A 19,168-nucleotide genomic window follows, 5' to 3' on the forward strand; every position below is an offset into this window, starting at 1 on the left:
TGGGTTTAAGTATCTATTGGATACAACTTGGCCACACAGTCTTATGTTTGATTTTTAGAACTGTGTACACACTAATAGTTGGCGTGGTTACTATTTGATCATTTAGGATAATGACAATAAAGGTAGCTTAGTGGTGGATGAAATAGACTTGTAAAGAGATTTAAAATGCAGTAAATTTGAAAGTAATAAGGTCACAGCAGAAGGTATTGAAGTTCAAGTTCAGTAGTCTTCCAGCCTCTCAGGTGCCTAACAGTCTGTGTATCAGGTTAGCAGGTGACAAGGGGGTTGAAATAGGAAAGCGTGGCCATTAGGCTGCACCAGCCAGGAGGCAGTGAGTTATATCCTGCCTTTCGCCGTTTCTAACGTAGCAACGTTTGTATGATGTTGGAACCTGTACTTACATGTTCTGTAAATAATATGAAACTGTATATTTTTCAAAGGTTTTTTAAATTTTGGGTATCTTTTGTTAAGATATTAAAGGAATAAAAGAGCTGGAAAAGTGCCTTCAGTGCTGGTGGTCTGTTTAACATGCTGTGATCCTCACTGTTGAAGTTTTTTGATTCCTAAAGTCCATTCAAGTACATCACTTGCCCTGGCATTGTAAAAATCATTTGTTTGGGACCATCTGACTTAAAGTCCTTACTCTCACTCCACCGTCCTGTTTGGAAGGGTGGGAGACACAGAGAGAGGAACGAGGAAGACGATGGCTCTTGCTGGTTGCTTCCTCTTAACTGTGGAGGCCTGTTGCTGCCCACTGTCCCAGGTGTCCTGTGGAATTGTGCAGTGAGCTTGTCTAAGCTGTGTTAAATTAAGCTGTGTTAAATTAAGACGCAGTTATAAGCAAAATACATGCCTCTTGGTAGTGGCATCCTGGGATCAGCTTGCCCCTCTGTTGCATTCGTCCTGGCTTCCTTGTTCCCAGGCTTGAAATGCACCGAAGCCTGCAGCCAGGGACAGTGTCACTGAATCCAATGGAGGGTGTATGAGGGAAGAGGAGGATGACCTGTGGCTGGCCATTCTCCCCTTCTGGAACCCCCTGTGTAGTCTCATAGCGTGGGTGGCGGTCAGGCTGGAGCTGGAATACCCACCCAAGAGGCACATTGAACACATCTTGGCACCAGTAAAGTGGGAGCACAAAGGTGTTTTAAAATGAGAGAAGAGAACTCAAGATAAAGTAATTATGGGGAAAAATTGGGATTTTGTACTTTGTTATGTTTATTTCCTGGTTCAGTGTTGATGCTATTTGGAGTTACTCATGTCTTGAGCTCATAATCTCTATAGTATGAAGGTCTTAATCTGGCTCTGGTTAATAAACCTCAACCCTTAGAAAAATGGTACAAGTTTCTTGAGGGTTTTGGATATTGGACTATTATACAATGTGAATTCTGCTAGTTTACAAAACACTGGAACTGTACTAGGCTTGTTTGAGTGTATATTCGTATGGAGCCAAGCACGGCAAATTCATTTCGGTGCCTCCATAGAATGGATTCAATCCTGATAGTAAATTTAAAAAGGCATTGAGGGGCGCCTGGGTGGCTCAGTGGGTTAAAGCCTCTGCCTGAATTCAGCTCAGGTCATATCCCAGGGTCCTGGGATCGAGCCCCGCATCGGGCTCTCTGCTTGGCAGGGAGCCTGCTTCCTCCTCTCTCTCTCTCTGCCTGCCTTTCTGCCTACTTGTGATCTCTGCCTGCCAAATGAATAAATAAAAAGTCTTAAATAAATAAATAAATAAATAATAAAAAGGCATTGAGATGATTACGTGTCTGAAGTCTATGGTAGTCACATTTTTGGCTTTTGCTTTCCAGTTTTTAATCAGGAGCTGGTATGTATCTTAAAAGATTGGGGCGCCTGGGTGGCTCAGTGGGTTGAAGCCTCTGCCTTCGGCTCAGGTCATGATCCCAGTTCCTGGGATCGAGCCCCACATCGGGCTCTTTGCTCAGCGGTGAGCCTGCTTCCTCCCCTCTCTCTCTGCCTGCCTCTCTGCCTACTTGTAATCTCTGTCTGTCAAATAAAATAAATAAAATCTTTAAAAAAAAAAAAAAAAAAGATTGCTTAGTCCAATTCTCTTGGTTACATACCTGATGAAACTTGGGATCCATCTTAGAATTTTGGAAAGCCTTTTCAAAACTTTAAACACCTATTGAGGTGAGATTTGGGTATATTGAGTTTCTGCAGCATGGTTTTTGTGCCTCAGCACAGTTTGGAAGCAAGATATGTGGGAATCAAGCTTGATTTTTGTTTTTTTTTTAATTGAAGAGTAAATTTATTAGCGCACAAGCCGGGGGGAGGGGCAGAAGCAGACTCCCCACTGAGCAGGGAACCAGACACAGGGTTCAATGCCAGGACCCTGGGATCATGACATGAGCCAAAGGCAGACACTTAACTGAGCCTCCCAGGTACCCAAACTTAATTTTTTTTTTTTAAAGATTTTATTTATTAGAGCATGAGCCTGGGGTGGCAGGGAGGGAGGGAGAGGGAGAAGCAGCCTCTCTACTGAGCAGGGAACCTGACCTGGGGCTGGATGCCAGGACCCTGAGATCATGACCTGAGCCAAAGGCAGACACTTCACCGGCTGAGCTACCCAGGTGCCCAAACTTGATTTTTTTTTTTTTTAAACAGAAATAAATGGTCTTTGGGATTGAATTGTTTCTCCCCAAAAGATAATGTTCAGTTCTAAGCCCTGGTACTTGTGAATGTGACCTTACTTAGAAATGGGATCTTTGCAGATGTAATCATGTTAGGATGAAGTCCTACTGGCTTTGTGTAGGCCATAATCTAATGCCTGTTGTCCTTATTAGAAGACAGAAATTTGGAGGGTATGTGCTATGGTGAGTGCCGTGAAATGTTTAAGCCTGATGATTCACAGACCTGTACCCCTGGGGCACATAATACATTATATGTTAATAAAAATAATTTTAAAAAGAGAAGTTTGACTTCTGGGTATATCCTGGAAGGAAATGAAATCATCTTGAAGATATGCACTCTATGTTCACCACAGCATTATTTACAATAGCCAAGACATGGAAGGAACCCGTGTCAATGGATGAATGGATACAATGTGGTATAAATACAGAGAGACACAGAGTGATGTTTATTATTCAGCCATAAAAATGGAAACCCTGCCATTTGCAACAACGTAGATGGAACTTGAGGGCATTATACTGAAGTGAGATAAGGCAGAGTAAAACAAATTCTGTATGATTCCACTTATATGTGGAATCTTAAAAACAAAAAACAAATAAAAAACCCAACTCCTAGAAACAGCAGTAGATTGGTGGTTCATAGGAGTGGGAGACAATGGGTGAATGTGGTCAAAGGGTACAAACTTCCAGTTATGAGTAAGTTCTGGAAATGACAATGATCCCCAGAAGACAGCACAATGATTATAGTTAATAATGTATACCTGAAAGTTGCTTAGAAAGTAGTAGGTCTTCAAAGTTCTTACCACACACAAAAAGGTATCCATGTGTGGGACGCCTGGGTGGCTCAGTTGGTTAAGCAGCTGCCTTCGGCTCAGGTCATGATCCCAGGACGCTGGGATCGAGTCCCGCATCGGGCTCCTTGCTCAGCAGGGAGCCTGCTTCTCCCTCTGCCTACCATTCTGTCCGCCTGTACTCGCTCTCTCCCCCTCTCTCTCTCTGACAAATAAATAAATAAAATCTTTAAAAAAAAAAAAAAAGGTACCCATGTGAAGTGAAGGGAACCTTTTTTATAATCATTTCCCAATATATACGTGTATCAAATCAGATTGCACACCATGAACTTACACAAACTTATATGTCAGTTATATCTCTGTAAAGATGGGGGGAGAAATACTTTCTTAAAGAGGGAAGTTTGGACGCAGAGAATGCCATAAGACAATGAAGGCATCGATTGGATTTATTTGCAAACCAAGGAGCACCCAGGACAGCCAGCAACCAGAACAGGCAGGGAACAGTTCTGAGTCTCCAGAAGAAACCACTCCTGCTGATACTTTGGTTGTGGTTTTCTGGCCTGAACTGTAAGAACAGATTTCTGTTGTTTTAACCCACCTGATTTGTGGTAATTGTTCCAGTAGTCACAGAAAAGTGAAATAAGTACTAACTTAGAAAATTAAAATCTAGAAGTAATGACACACATTGTAATTTTATAAAAAATGCTTTTTTTAACATTGGTATACAAGTGAAAAGGTGTTGAAAGGCGTTGCCCACACTCAGATACAAATCATGAAGGCACTGTTTGATGCAATGGAGAGCAAATGCTTTGGCTTCTAGCTAGAGCCTTGACGTTCTTTTTTGTTCATCTCTTCTCTTAAAAGACCAAATCCCGGAAGTGATCCTATTGCGCTTTTTTAAGAAAAGGAGTTCGTAGTTTCTTTGACCACTTACACTCTAGAGAAGTCCAGTAGACAATGACTTTAAAAAGGACAGCTTGTCCTTGTGTTTCACAGAGGTTCCCAGAAGACTGCAGTTTTACTACAAAGCTAAAAGCACATTTTTTTTTTTGCCAAGAGACGCAATAAACCCCAGGCAGCCTCAGGAAACATAACCAGTAGTTCTCCCTTACCCCAGTTCTCAGATTAAGAATCCACAGGAGTTGATTCCTTGAATACCACGTGCTTTAGCCAGAAGCTTGACCAGAGGGAACGTCCCTGAAATGACTTGAGGATGTCACTTCCAGAATGGCAAAAGAGACTGAATTGTGTGAACTGTTTTATCTCTTCCTACTTACACACCCAATCTATTCGACTGGACTCCAAGGGGCATGGACTGCTGAAAAACAACAACACACAAGGCTGCGCTATGGCAACGGGAGTGGTCTGGTGTGAACTGTAACGTTTCTGGGCAGAGAACACGGCAGGGAAAGCAGTGGTTCCCCGGACAGAGAAACTGCATAGCAAGTTCCCTTTGTGCCGCAAGAGTGCTGGCTTCGCAGAAATTCACAGAGGCATTCTGAGCTGACAGGGTCCTCTTTGACCCTCTGTCTCTTCTTTTCTAAACATGGGCGGCTAGTTCTTAAGCTCCAGTGGAGGAGGGGGCGCGGAGCTAACTGAGCGTCTGGAGCTTCAGCGGGTAGTCGAAGGCTGGGTTTTTGTAGGCCACCAGGTGCGTGTTGTAGCACTGCAGGCGCACCGTTCTGCTGCGGCGACACAGACATGCTGCCAGCAGCAGGGTGGTGATGAGCAGGAGGCCGCAGGCAGTGCACAGCCCCGCGAAGACCAGCACAAAGCTGGGCTTGGTGGTGAAGGCGGCGCACGCCCGCGTCCAGCCCGAGGCCTGGGCAGGCTGGCTCAGGCCCGCGCGGTTGGCGGCCAGGATGCACACGCGGTACATGGTGCCCGGTGAGAGCCCATACAGGGGGTGCTGCCGGGCGGTGGCATAGATGTCCGCCACCACGGTCACCGACTGGTTTTCTGCCCAGCCCTCAGGAGAGTAGTGGATCTGGTAGCCGTGCACCACCGAGTTCGGGGCGCACCAGTGCACGAGGGCCGATGTGTCAGTGGTCTCGGTCACTGCCTGCAGCCTGGGGGGGTCCGGGAGGCTGTCCTCCCCGCTGAGCCCGGGGCATCGACACCGTGAGCGCCTTTGCAGCTCCGCACATGGGGTCTGCAGGTGCTTGCAGGGGTGGTAATCACAGGGGACATCCTGGGGAGGTGCTCCCACCTCCTCCTTCTGCCCCTCCTCCTCCTCCTCCTCACTAGATTCGTCCAACAGCAAGACTGGAATCCCGCCCTCAGAAGGACTCGGGTGAGGCGCCTGCAGGGTGGCCTGTGCCCTGTAGTCGGGCTGGGGCGTCTGCACCTGGCTCCAGGGGGTAGGGAAGAGCCCAGGGTGTTTGCCGGCCGAGGGGGTGGAAGCAGCTGACACGTGAGGCGCATGGACCAGCGTGGCAGCGTGCTCTTGGTGCTCTGCCCCAGCTGTGTTTGCAGCCCTGCGCGGAGCGCTGGAGGTGCTAGAATCTGCTGTGGGGATGGCCATGGAGTGGGCGGTCCCCACTTTGATGCCACTGTGGGACCATGCGGTTTGTGTGGTGGAATCCGTGGAGAAGGAGAGGGGCTTGGTGACACTCTGTCCAGCTTCCACAGGTCGAGTGGAAGGAGCTGTGCTCCATGGGGTGGTGAGACCCTGCGCTGACGGTTGGTGGGTGAGGGGAACAGCCGGGGGCGAGCTGGAATTGAGGGTGGTGCTTTGGTCCAGATGACACACAGTGGGCAGCTGGGACAGCGAAAGAGGGGCTGAGAAGAGGTCTTGGGATCCTGAAGCCGGTACACACACAGTGTCTGCTGCCCTAGAGGGGAGACCAACCAGTTAGAAGGTGTTTGAGTCCTCAGTGCAGACAATCCCTCTCATCAAACCCAAACATGTCTGCTAGGTCCCACCGACCACACACTCTCCATCCCTCACTTCTAGGGCAACCAGTGGAGTAGGCTTCCCTCATCATTTCCATTGAGCAGAGAAAGAAACAGAAGCTCAGCAAAAGCAACTAACCGGGAGGCCTGGATGGCTCAGTGGGCTAAGCCTCTACCTTTGGCTCAGGTCATGATCTCAAGGTCCTGGGATCGAGCCCCATGTTGGGCTCTCTGCTCAGCGGGGAGCCTGCTTCCCCCGTCTCTCTGCCTGCCTCTCTGCCTATTTGTGATCTCTGTCTGTCAAATAAATAAAATCTTTAAAAAAAGAAAAAAAAAAAAAAAAGGAACTAATTGCCCAAGATAGCAAGTGGCAGAACCTAAACCCAGGGCAGGTTTGTGAATGGTGGCTCTGATTCTCCAAGTGTAGTCTGCCATTTTGTTGTCACCTATCTACTTCCGGGCTGAGTACTAGTAGTAATACTCATACCAGCTAACATTTTCTAAGTTCTTGCCATATGCCAGTGACTACTGTTAGCACTTTACTGTATCAACTAATTTAATCTTTAGAGCTTTATGAGGTAGCCACTATTCTCCCGATTTTATGGTGGGGAACAGAGGCACAGAGAGGTTCAGTAATGCAGCCAAAATCAAGAGTAGTAGTGGTGTGCAGAGGTTACACTCTCAGTCTCTTCATTAATACTGTAATGAGACCCTTCCCTGCAAAGGGCCGGGGTCCTTATCTTTGGAGATAACATGAGGAGGTGGGGGGGTAGACTGATCCCCACTTCACAGAGGATGGAGGGAATGTCTCCTAAAGTGAGCTAGAGGGGCTGGTGGAGCTGGTTTGAGTGTTTTCTGGTAGCCAGCCTGAGCATGGCTCCCCATGGCAAAAACAGCCCTTCTAGCCAACAGTCAATGGGAAGTCCTTGAAGGACTTGTTTTTCCCTGTCCACAAGAGCTCTGTAAGCCCATTGGCCTTGGACTAAATGATGCAGGGGACCAGGCTGCATCTTGGGGACTCCCTAGTGGAGCCCAGTAGTGGAGGCAAATAGATCCTGCCTCCTCCACCCAACAGCTGCATGAACCCAAGCAAACACTTCATCTCTTTGGGCCCCAACCCAACCCATCAGTAAAATGGAATACAGATAAGCCTGTCTCAGCAGAGACAATCTAGCTGTTGACTTAGCCCATTTTCCCCCATACTGGGCACAAACCTAGAATACATTACCCAGCCTCCCCTGTAGTAGGTGTGGCCTGCGACCAACATCTGGCCAATGAGATGCGAGTGGAGATGAGAGGCCCCACCTCCTGTCTCGACCCATTAAAACCATCCTGTCTGTTCCTCCATGCTCTCCCTGCCACTATGCCAACCTGCTCAAGAAGGGCAAGCCATAAGCTGTGAGAATTTCGGCTCACCTCTTAGTCATCTGCTTTGTGAGTATGTTACCTGCTTAGGACAGTCTTCTTTGCATCCCTGAGGAGCCAGGACAATTCACAGCTGCAAATGAGGGGGTTGCCAAAGAGGCTGATGGACAGGACTTGGGAGGAATGCAGGCTCCACGGAGGGAAAGAACTCAAGTTACAGCTGAAACATAAAAAAATCAAGTCAGGCTTTAAAAACCTAGTCAAAACAATATCCAGAGAGCCATGGTGGTGTCACTGCAAAACCATTCTGTTAGGGCTTAGAGGATACTACTTTGGACGAAACTCTTTAAGGACCTTGGACTACCTTTTTTTTTTTTTTTTTTTTTTGGTCATCTGTAAAGCGGAGATACCAACCAACTCAGTCACTCTCACTCCTCCTATTAAATGGAGACACTATTCCCCTGCCCATGTGTTATATCTCCAAGAGTCTATGACAATGACACCATTTATAATAGACCAGTCACAAGAAATGGCAGAAGTTCTTAATGAGAGCACTCTGGAATATGGGCTATTGCAGTTGAGCTGTTGCTGATGGTACTCAACCACCAGTCCTTTGGAAGATGCCTCGCTGGAGTGTATCATGCTCTTGCTGAGTAGAAATCTCCCCAAAACTTAGTAGCTTAAAACAACAAAGATCTGTTCTTTCTCCGGATTCTGTGGTTCTTGTGGTCCAAGCGAGCTCAGCTGGGGCTGGAAGATCTAGGATAGCCTCACATATATGGAGCCTCAACTAGGTTTGCTGGGGCCTCCCTCCATACACTCCTCATCATTCAGGAGGCTAGCCCAGCCTAGTGCACAGGGTGGTGGAGGGCGGGGAGGGAGGCGGGCTCCCAGGTGGGCTTCCCAGGAAGGGAAAAGCTCCAATCCTCAACTGCTTTCAAGCCTCTGCTTGGGTCACTTTTGCTAATGTCCCACTCGCCTAAGCAAGTCACATGGCCAAGTGCAGCTTCAAGAGGTGGAGGATAGACTCCAGTTCTTGATGGGAGGAGCTGCCAAGTCACATTGCAAAGAGGTGTGTCCACATGGAAATGTAAAGCACATAAATGAATATATACATATATGCATGCTTGCTTTCAGCCGATTTCACAGAGCCAGAGTGGAAATCTTAGAATCAGAGATCACTTAGCGCTTCAGCATCCCAAGGAAATATTTTTCATTTTGCCTGAAGGGGGAGAGGGGGAAAGGATTGTCCTCTTTTTGAGCAGGTAAGGTTCCCCAGGGCTTTACAGTCATTATCTCAGTGACAAATCAGTGAGAGAATGATATTCTGCTCATTCTACAGATAAGGAAAATGAATCCTTTCCTTATCCGGTGTCCCTTTCTGCCACCAGTGTGGCTTGCATGTGATGAAATCAATTCGAATCACCACCTACATGGAGGTACAGGAGGGCCTGGCTCACATCCTGGTGTGGGTCACATTGTAACTTACAGAGCCCTAGTGTGAAAGAAGGTTCATTTGCTCTCCTAAATAACCTATTTTCGATTTTTTTAGATTTTATTTATTTGACAGACAGAGATCACAAGTAGGCAGAGGCAGGCAGGGGGGTGGTGAGGAAGCAGGCTCCCTGCTGAGCAGAGAGCCCGATGTGGGACTCAATCCCAGGACCCTGGGATCATGACCTAAGCAGAAGGCAGAGGATTTAACCCACTGAGTCACCCAGGTGCCCCTCCTTTTAAGATTTTATTTATTTGGCAAAGAGAGAGAGAAAAAGCAGGGGGGGGGCAGCAGGGAGTGGGAGAAGCAGAGTCCCCACCGAGCAGAGAGCCCAACATGGGGCTCAATCCCAGGATTGCTGGGATCATGACCTGAGTTGAAGGCAGATGCTTAACCAACTGAGCCACTCAGGTGCCCCTTCTTTTCACTTTTTTGCTGAACTATTGCCCCTCCCTCCTGCATGTCAGAGGGGACTGTGGAAGGCTTTGGGCACACTGGGTGGGCAGAACAGCCAGGAAGGTGGCCATCCCCTCACTGGTGGGAGGTGGCCATGCCAGGGAACCCAATATGACTATTTAACACAGGCCCCCCAGGGAAGGCTGTGGGTGAGCTAAGGAGAGCAGAGAGTAGGCCAGGCTAAAAGGGGGGAGAGGGTCCAGCAGGGCAGATGGAGACACTTGAGAGCACCAAGAAAGCAAGTGGCTGGCTCCTTCCTCACGCCCTGGCTGGAACACAGGTGTTACACTGGGGGTGGGGGAGCCTAAGATGAGCCAGAAGGGATTAAACCTCCTCCTTCAACCACAGAAGGCACCGCAAGGTTTTCATTTGGCAGGAGACTCAATCAGATTATGATTTAGACAGACCCCATGGCTGAATGTGGTGACTGGATGGTGTAAGTGTTCTTACCCTGGGGTCTGCGAAGGCGGGGTGTTGTGACCAGGGATGGGGTCAGGATTTGAGCCGGGGCAGCATGGCTCCACATCTGATACCTTCCATAGGAGTCTGAGGCTCAGAAGAGGAGTCGGAGCCCAAGAGGCTAATATCCCTTTCACCAACATCACTACCATCACGATTACCCTCACTGTCCCCAACTCACCATCATTACCAACAACATCACCGTCACCACCACCACTGTTATGGCCATCATCCCCATCACCTTCTTCACCACCACCGTATCATCACGAACAGTACAGCAAGTACCGTAATATGTCAGGCACTGAGCTAAGTGCTCTGCGTGTTCTGTTTCCTTTGTTCCCACGCCAAACCCCAAAGTGAATACTCGGGTTATGGCAGGTGCTAGCAGAGAAAAGAGAAAAGTGGCTACTTTGAAAGTGATGAGGGGCAAAGGTGCTTCATGGGTCCAGATGTGGGCCCCTAGGAAAGGAGGTGGTCTGGGCTCACCTTCAAAGGTATGTATGCTGCCCTTCCTGCGGAAGTCAGGTCAGGAGGGGGAGTACAGTGACACTTTGGACAACCAGGCTTGAAAGGACAGACCCTGGGCCCCAACTGCAAGTAGGATACTTCTATCCTCTCACCTTTCCTCCCTAGAACCATTCAAACCTTGGAAGGGCCGAATTGCATAAACTCTTGCAGGTGGGTGGGGGGGAGCAGGTGGATCCAGTAACAGAAGACCCTGATGCCTCCTGCCCTCTTCCCACAGCAAGTTTCTCAACCTGGGCTTAAAGGAAACTTTACACGCATGAGAGTTTGGGGTTTTACTCTTACTCTGGACAAGACTGAGTTGCATGGCTATTAGGCCACTGGACTATCTGGTACCTGACCGAGATATCACCCAAAGGAGGAAGAAGAACAGAAGTCCAGCGAGGATGCAAAGGAGAAGAGGGAGAGGAATGAAGGTCTGATTAGCGCTATAAATGGTTACATCTGTTCAGTTTAGTGTAGTGGGCAGAAATCAGTTACAGAATTCACATGTGTCTTAGAACTAAAACACTTCTGGGGAGGTGCCTAGGTGGCTCAGTGGATGAAGCCTCTGTTTTTGGACCAAGTCATGATATCAGGGTCCTAGGACCGAGCGCCGCATCGGGCTCTCTGCTCAGCAGGGAGCCTGCTTCCTCCTCTCTCTCTGCCTGCCTTTCTGCCTACTTGTGATCTCCATCTGTCAAATAAATAAAATATTTTTTTAAAAAAAGAAGAAGAAGAAAAAAAAACACTTACTTCTGGAATAGAAGGACCTGTAGGCGAGGAGTGTCTTGGAAGAGCTGGGTGTGGACAGAAGTCAGGGCGGACGAGTCTTGACAATCCAGCTGCTGCAGGTTGGGGGTCATCTTGAAAATGGCTGCCTCCAGGGTCCGCAGCCTGGGCATCTTCCTCAGGTGGAGAGAGGTGAGTTTCGGCAGGTCTCTGATCCACCCTGACTGAACTGAAATACAGAGGGGGAAACTGTCCACTACCCAGGAAGGCACAAACCCGTGAGGCCAGCACAGCATTAAGGAAAGGAGGAGATGGACGAGGTGAGTCATAAAGGTCATTGATGAGCATGGACAATTAACAGCTTTGGGAATCTCAGAAGCATAGACCGTTTCAGTTGGAAGAGCCCTTAGAGACTAGGCTGCCTGCCTGCCTTCCTTTCTTCCAGCCCTGGGGCAGCTAAAGTCAAAGACAGGTCCAGGGCCACTCAGCTGGGGAGGGATGGCATGAGGACTTGAACCCAGGACACTGTCTCCAAGGCTGCTGTTGCCCATCCTCTTGTTAAACTTCACAGGGAACTACCCCAGATTTCACTCTGAGGGCTACCAGAAGTGGGGGTGGTTTTGAGAGGGGTAAGGAAGGGGGAGATGAGATCAAGGCCGAAACCTAATTTTGTGGCTCCCCCAACAAGTGGAAAATGTGCTACTTTCCCTGTTTTCCATTCTCGCTCTTTTTTTTTCTGTCCACATTGAAATAGGTGATTATAGGCATATATAGTGTTGCTGTTGTTTTTAAATAAAACCACCCTAGTGAATCAGTTAAAACATGCCAAGTGCATGTGTCTTGTTTGACGATTCAACGTTCACAGAAACCACTTGAGCCAAACCAAGTAGAAAGATCAACCAATTCATGCTCAGGTTAAACTGAGTGTTTGGTGCTAACTTCATTCATTACTCAGCCTCGAAGCGATCCCACTTCCCCATTCTACAAGCATTTGTCAGCTCCGCTAGGTAGCAGTAATCAGAGTGGCTAAGGCTGGGCTTTGGGCCCAAATGCCCGGGCTCAGATTTGGAGTCACCACTTAAACCGCGGGCCGCTCATTCCGCTGTCCGCGCCTTGGTTCCCTCCTAAGGAAAGCGGAGATCCCTACTAACAGTCCCCACCTCTCGGGCCTCCAGAAGTTAACCACCCTGTGCCCTTCGAACCGGGCTGTTGCGCTCTGCAAACTGAGGTGGGGCCCTTTCTGAGCCGCACGGGGAGCTCGGTGCCCTGGTCGCCTCCCCACCCCCCACCCCGGAGGAAGCTCATGGCCCAGCCCCGGGAGCGCCCGCCCAGCCCGGCTCCCAACTCCCGGCGCCGCCCGGACTCACCGCGCTCCAGGAACGTGCCGCTGAGGTCCAGGACCTCGAGCGCGCCTCCCGCTCCCGCGAAGGCCCCGTCGGCGATGCCCGCCCCCAGGTCGCGGCCCAGCGCGGTGCCAGAGAGGTTGAGGAAGCGCAGCGCCGGGAGGCAGGCGAAGGCCCGGGGCTGCAGCGTCTGCAGCGGGTTCCCGGCGAGCGCCAGCGAGCGGAGGCCGGGCAGCGCGGGCCCGGCGCACGGCGGCAGCGTGGCCAGCTGGTTGTAGCTGAGGTCCAGCGTGTGCAGCGCCGCCGGCCCGCCGGGGCCCCAGCGCAGCTCGGCGATGCGGTTGTGGCGCAGCATCAGCACCTGCAGCTGCGGCAGGGCGCCGAGCTCTGCCGCGCTCAGGGCGCGCAGCAGGTTGTGGCTGGCGTCTAGGTTGCGCAGCGCGGGCGGCAGACAGTTGGGCAGACGCTCCAGGCTGCGGTTCGCCAGGGTCAAGGTCGACGCTCCCGCGGAGGGCAGCCCCTCGCAGGGCGAGACCGTGGCGTTGGCGGCCCCGCTTTCCCGAGAGTCCTGCCGAGTCAGCCAGAAAAGAGGGCCCCTCTCCTGGGGAGGCCCTGCCAAGCAGAGGCGCAGCGCCGTGGGCAGCAGGACCGGCAGGGCCAGCAGGGCCCACCACATGGTGCGTGGCTGCGGAGAGAACAGCGAGACAGTCCCTTCAATGCGCAGAAATCCCGAACGAAGGGGCAGACGTGGCTCTCTATCCCCCTGCTCTGCGGAGAAGCACAAGGGCTGGCTGTTCCCTGAAGGACGGGGCAGGGATGAGGGGGGAGCTCCTGTAGCACCTCGTGCCCTTCCCGCTCCCAGATGCCTCTCCCTCTAATTCACTTGTGGGTTAGCATCCACGAGTGACTTCTTGCAGAAGGCCTCCTACGTCTGTCCCCTCGGGCCCGAACGTCCAAGTAACCTCCTCCCTTGTCCCCATTGCATGAGCTTCTGGAGGGAAGAGACTGTGTCCTTTATTGCCGTAAACTTTCCCCAGGAGCACAGATGCTGCCCCAGAAACGTCTATTAATAATGAGCCGGTGAACGACCTCAGTCAGGAGAAGCTCTGCTGGAACAGGAACATGGGACTTACGGAAGATTTTGTTGCCTCAGTTTTTCCCCTTAGAACTAATGGGCCAGCCACAGGTGAGTCGGATTTGCGTTTGACCTGGTTTGCAGGTCATGGTTTAAAATGAGTTCTGAGGGCAGAACTTTCTCTTCAGAGGGCTCTTTCTTGAGATGGTACTCCGAGTTGCCTTTTGGGAGGAAAAGAACCCCCAGAAAGCTGGGAGGCTTGGAAACCTGGGTTCAGTGGTCATAGCAACAAAAGCCAGAGCCCCTGAGCTCACCCTTGCCCTGGAGAGGTGGGTGAAGCTTTCTGGGTGTGGAGTTTCTAGAGTTCTCAGAATTTCTTAGGGCAGTTGGGAGATCAGGTAGGGGTAGATCAAAAACCCTTTCACATGGCCCCATCTCTGCAGGTGTGTATCCTCTACCACTGTCTCTGCCGACCTCCAGATTTCTGAGCAACCACCCAGGGGAGGGGCTTCTCTCTTGCTAGTTGGGGGTCCAGGCAATGAGAAGGATCCTGGAAGCTGGGGCCAGGAGTCCATGCGTCTGGCAATATGTCATACTCACCCTAAGCTGTCCTTTTGGAGTGTGGCACCCCTTTGCAGTCCTCTATCTTATAGATTCCAGAGGTCCGTGACTTAGACAGCAGCTCTGCTCCGAATTCCAGAGGGAGGCCTGTTTCCCAGGTACTCCTGCTCCAGGCCCCACCCACTGAGAGGGCCTGAGATACTCCAGTCCCTGCAGCTCCTCCTTCCCCACCAAGACTGTGGTTCTTAGCCAACACTTTCAAGGCCTGTTTCCCTCCTCCCCTGCGCTGGGCCTGGCACTTCCTTCCCGCCCTCCCCCATCTTTACCTTTCCCTACACTGCCTTTCCAGAGCCTGACAAAGGGAGGGAGGCAGCTCTCCCTGGCCAAGGAGAGGGTGCTAAGGGGTGCAGTGAGGGAGAGGACTCTGATCTTCCTGCCCTAACACAGCTGATGAAAACCCCTCAACTTAGGAACCCCAAGGGGAAGCTCCACTGGGGCCGCCCCTCCCTCGCTGGGAGCTTTGTACTATCGCTTGGTAAGCTTTGCTGCCCACTACACTTCATCTGGTCGACCTCTTCATTCTTCAAAGCAGTGGGACCAAGAACCATGGACTCTAAAGGCAGAGAAATCCCGCAACTAAACCAGATCAGGCGTTCCCAGGAGTCGTTAGATTGGTTTCTCTGGGTCCCAGTTTGGTGAAAGCATGGGTGTGCGTTTCTCTGTTTATCTTGTGAAGAGAAATAAAGATGGCGGAAATGCAGCAAGAAGGTTGCTGCCCTGTGCATGGCTGGGGCGATTGATACTGGCTACCAAGAGGTCTCCCAGGCTACCCAGGTCTCCCCAAAGCAGTGATGTTAAATATGCTTTGTTTAGTGCAGACAGAGCCCTCCTTCCCCAGAGATCCAAGACTGGTCATTTTGTCTGAGAGCCTTTGAACTCCATCCCCCATCTCTTTTTCTGACCTCCCTCCTTGCACCTTCCCCACCCCCGCCCCTGCCCCAGCCGGTGGTTAATCATCCCCATCATTGTGTACACAGACAAGGACCAGAACTTACTTCATAGATCTTTCCGCCCGTCAGTCCTTATCTGAGCAGCCCTGAGGAACTCCAGGACACCTCGGAAACTGGCATGTTGTGCTAATTGGATAATTGCAAGTCCCCTGGGATCTCCTTTGAGGACTTCTCTACTGAAAGCCTCAAAATACCAGCCTAAGTACCAGCCCGGGTCTTGCTGCTCAGAAGCATTCCTTCATCTGCTCTAGGTGGGGGAGGGGAGAGGCCTGTTCTACACAACACTGCCTAAAGCAATGCAAGTCCAGGGTCCAGGCCCCAGAGCCCCTCCCTGCTAACCTTCTCTTGTTAAACCAGCCAGGTCAACCCTCTAGGCCAGCAGGGGTTTGGGGAGCACAGGCAAGGCTCTCAGATGAGAGACGAGAGGGGTCAAACTGAGACCCTGAAACAGAGACCCTGAAGAGAAAAGAAGCTGCCCCCCTCCCATAAGCCTATAAAAGAGGATCCCAGGGAGCAATGCTGGGTCCTCTGCACACCAGTGGGGCAAGGGGGCTGAGGAACCCCACTGAGGTAATTTCCCTGTACTGCCCAGAACCCCAGGCCTTCTGAGCCAATGTCTTCTCCCTGCTGCTTGCTGGCTAGCTCACCCATGGTGGCAAAGGCCCGGCCTGGGCAGGATGACTTGATGTCTGAGCTTGGCCATCTGGTTTGCTCTTGTCATAGCCAACCCAAGCAAACACACCCTTGGTGGGCTGGCGAGGTTGGTGGCAGACTCTTCATGGCAGAATTTGCTTCCTGGTCTTGCCCAGGTAGCCAGTTGGCTTTGCCCCAGTGGGTACACTCAGCTTGTCACCACAGCCATCTTTTAAAAATCCAGCATCTAAAAAAAAAAAAAAAAATCCGGCATCTACTATAGTCAGAGCCTAGTGCCATATGCATGTACTATTATTCCCATGGTACAGATAAGGAAACTGAGGTTCACAGGTGCTGCCTAGGTTCTGGAGCACACAACTACCTAGTCTGTCTGGCTTAACCACTGCTTTATATTGACTTCCATAGGCCTCAGCATTTGACCATGTAATATGCCCTGTAAGCACAAGAGAACATTTTCCAAATATTTAGATAGCCCCAAATCATGCAAGAAGCCAGGACAGGTGGGAAATTCCTTTTCATAGGTGAGCAGCTCATTTTCAGAAGAAACAGAGCCAGATTCTTGCACCCTTGAGGGCCCAGGACAGAGGCAGACATCTGGCCAGGGCCTCTGGGTACCTCTCAGGATGCCCCGGCCTTCTTCTTCAACCCCTTCTCTTCTAACACCTCTGGGAGGTTAGGAAAAGATGACTGAAGAGTTCCTCCCCCCCGGACAAGGATGCTAAGGTCTCAAACAAAGTCCTGAGACCAACAAGTTTGCCATGCCATGCCAAATGCCACGCAATGTCCTGTCCTCCATCACTTTACCCAGGTGGCTCCCTCTGCCGAGATGCTCTCCGCCTTGACCACCTGACTCCCCGTATAAGCTTACTCTTCTATATCTACTGTGGGTTCTCTTGAGAGTTGACCTTGAGTGGCACCTGGGTGGCTCAGTCAGTTGAGTGTTTGCCTTTGGCTCAGGTCATAATCGCAGGGTCCTAGGATTGAGCCCCATGTAGGGGCTCTCTGTTCCGAGGGGAGTTTGCTTCTCCTTCTCCCTCAGTGCTTGCTCCCTCTCTCTTTCTCTCAAATAAATAAATAAAATCTTCCAAAAAGAGAGAGAAAAGAGTTGATTTTTGAGATAAGGACCTGGGGGCAGGTAGTTTATTTGGGAGGTGACCCGGAGGAGCATGGAGGGGAGCAGTAAGTGAGACAGGGAAGGGAAAGCACTGCAGCTGTGTTAACGAACAGCTCAGTCAATCCCACTGGGACCCCCCGAGAAACATGAGGGGAAGCACCCCGCAGGAGGAAGTGGTGAGAAATTGGGGCTATTTACTCACTAGCTTCTGCTTCTTGTTGGCTCAAGGGTTCTTTCTTGTGGCTTTAAGTCCCTGACACTCCTAGTTTGTCCTGAGCACGAGTCGAACAAATCTGATAGGAGTGAGCGTCTACAACGTCAGCAACAGCACCCTTCATGATTTTGCCCAGGCAGGCTCTCCCTTGGTGGGCCTCTCCCAGGTGACCCAGGCTAACTGCCATCAGGTGGGTTGGCAAGTCTCCTTAATATAGGCATTAAACTTCCTGAGACTTGAGCCACGTTGTTGTTCTCAGTAGCCCTGGTGCCCAGGGTTGAACCTGGCACATGTGAGAAACATTGCACAAATGCGTAGGAAGACTACTCAGCGAGTCACAGTGTCCTCCGCAGTGACCAGGAGAGGAAGGGACAGGACTCCAAACATTAAACACCGAATCCCCAGGCCCCCCCAGCATCCCAGCATCAAAAGAGCTCAGGTTAGGGTGGACAAGGGGTCTGGTGGGTAGGATGGGCGTGGAGGGAGAGAACTGAGTCATAAAGATTTTTCCAACCCAGATTCCCCACATGCTTATGGATTTGGGGAGGAAAGATCTCATGGAAGTAGATCACAAGGTCAGAGTGTTAGTGAAACCAAATCCTGCAGGGAGAAAAAAAAAGAAAAGAGCCAGCAATTAATTATACACTTGGCTACACTTGTTTTCTGGGCTTAGTTCAAAATCAGACATGTGGATTTTTGGCCTTAAAAGTGCTTTTACAACTTGTCTGGTTCCACTCTTCCCTGTCCATTTTAGAGGGAGGAAGCTGGGCCCTAGGGAGGACAATTGAGTTGCCTGAGGTCACAGAGGTGAATCCCAGTAATCCAGTGAGAAGGAGGGGTGGCCTGATTCTCATTATTCTAGACCAGGCTCTGGGCTCATTTGCATAGTGGACCAGGTCTCACCAGCACTGGCATTAGCACTGTGGGTCTTTCTCATCTTTTCAAAGGTATGGTTAAGTGAACACACCTGATGAGTTGCTAGGCAAAGTCTCTGGACGTTCTGATCCTACTCTCCCCTTTCCCATCCCCAGAACTCCAGAAATAAAGCCCAATAATATATGTTGGCCCTGAGATTCAGAACTGGTGCTTTCCCAGGGGTCCTGTCCAGCTCTGTTCGCAGCGGCAGCAGCCTGGGATGGCCCGAGGGGGGCTGGTCTGGGCGGCAGGTTCAGCCAGCCACCCTTGCCCTGCTTTCCAGATGCCAGACGGCTCTGCTGAGGGCCCTTCCCCTGAGTGCTGGAGCCGGAATGTAAAAGTGTAAGAGCGCCGGAGGCTGCATTCTTCTCTGACAGCAGAGATAAGCTGGAGGAATGGGAGGGGGCTTGAGGGAGGAGTCGGTACCAGGTTATGGAGTCTCGGGGCAGCCAGCTCTCAGGGAATGGTATGCAGAAAAGAGGCCTTCAGGTGGTAGGGACCAAGACGTCCGTGTGGACTCCGCTGACGTGGCCCACCTGCCTATGAGGAAATGATCTTCAGGGAATAAAATAGTCATGGGTTGAGACTCATGGTAGTTTCCTATCGAGGCAACCCTCAAGAGCAGTTAGGTTTTTAGCATAACGACTAGTAGAATGCTTAGAATTAGAAATATATATATCATTTGCAATTCTGGAAAAATCCACAGTGATAAAATCCCGCCTGAAATGAGAGGTCAGACTTGAATCTGCCGCTTTATTTGGCAGGTAGCACGTGGAACAAGACAGTACCTGGGCTTTATTATAAAACACATTCTGGAATTTATTACAGCCTGAGGCAGCACATGAGGGGAAAGGTCCTGAAACTGGGACAAGATGCCAGGTTAGCATTTCACTTTTAAAATCGGGTACAGTATCTGTACTCTGAAGCTTCTATCTCCTATTTT

At 50.6% G+C, this 19,168-nt stretch overlaps 1 protein-coding gene and 1 long non-coding RNA gene across 3 annotated transcripts in view; one reads left to right on the top strand and one right to left on the bottom strand.

Annotated features, from left to right (window-relative positions):
• Positions 1-3,861: 3,861 nt before the first annotated feature.
• On the bottom strand, positions 3,862-14,517 carry LRRN4 (leucine rich repeat neuronal 4). Its single transcript, XM_059133916.1, has 5 exons — positions 14,358-14,517; positions 12,707-13,367; positions 11,364-11,568; positions 7,776-7,913; positions 3,862-6,267 (listed from the first exon to the last, which is right to left on the bottom strand). The coding sequence occupies exons 2-5, from the start codon at positions 13,356-13,358 to the stop codon at positions 5,025-5,027; spliced, it is 2,238 nt and encodes a 745-aa protein (XP_058989899.1). The 5' UTR covers positions 13,359-13,367; positions 14,358-14,517; the 3' UTR covers positions 3,862-5,024.
• Positions 12,318-19,168, top strand: part of LOC131808034 (uncharacterized) — a 48,860-nt gene continuing 42,009 nt past the window's right edge. The window contains exons 1-2 of one of the 2 annotated variants that reach the window (XR_009344653.1): positions 12,318-12,567; positions 13,720-13,868. This is a non-coding gene — a long non-coding RNA (uncharacterized LOC131808034). Of the gene's footprint in view, positions 12,568-13,341; positions 13,869-19,168 lie in introns of those variants that run through there. The other variant, XR_009344652.1, reaches the window with a different exon arrangement.

The sequence above is a fragment of the Mustela lutreola genome, chromosome 9 (genome assembly GCF_030435805.1).
Source record: "Mustela lutreola isolate mMusLut2 chromosome 9, mMusLut2.pri, whole genome shotgun sequence".
NCBI lineage: Eukaryota > Metazoa > Chordata > Mammalia > Carnivora > Mustelidae > Mustela > Mustela lutreola.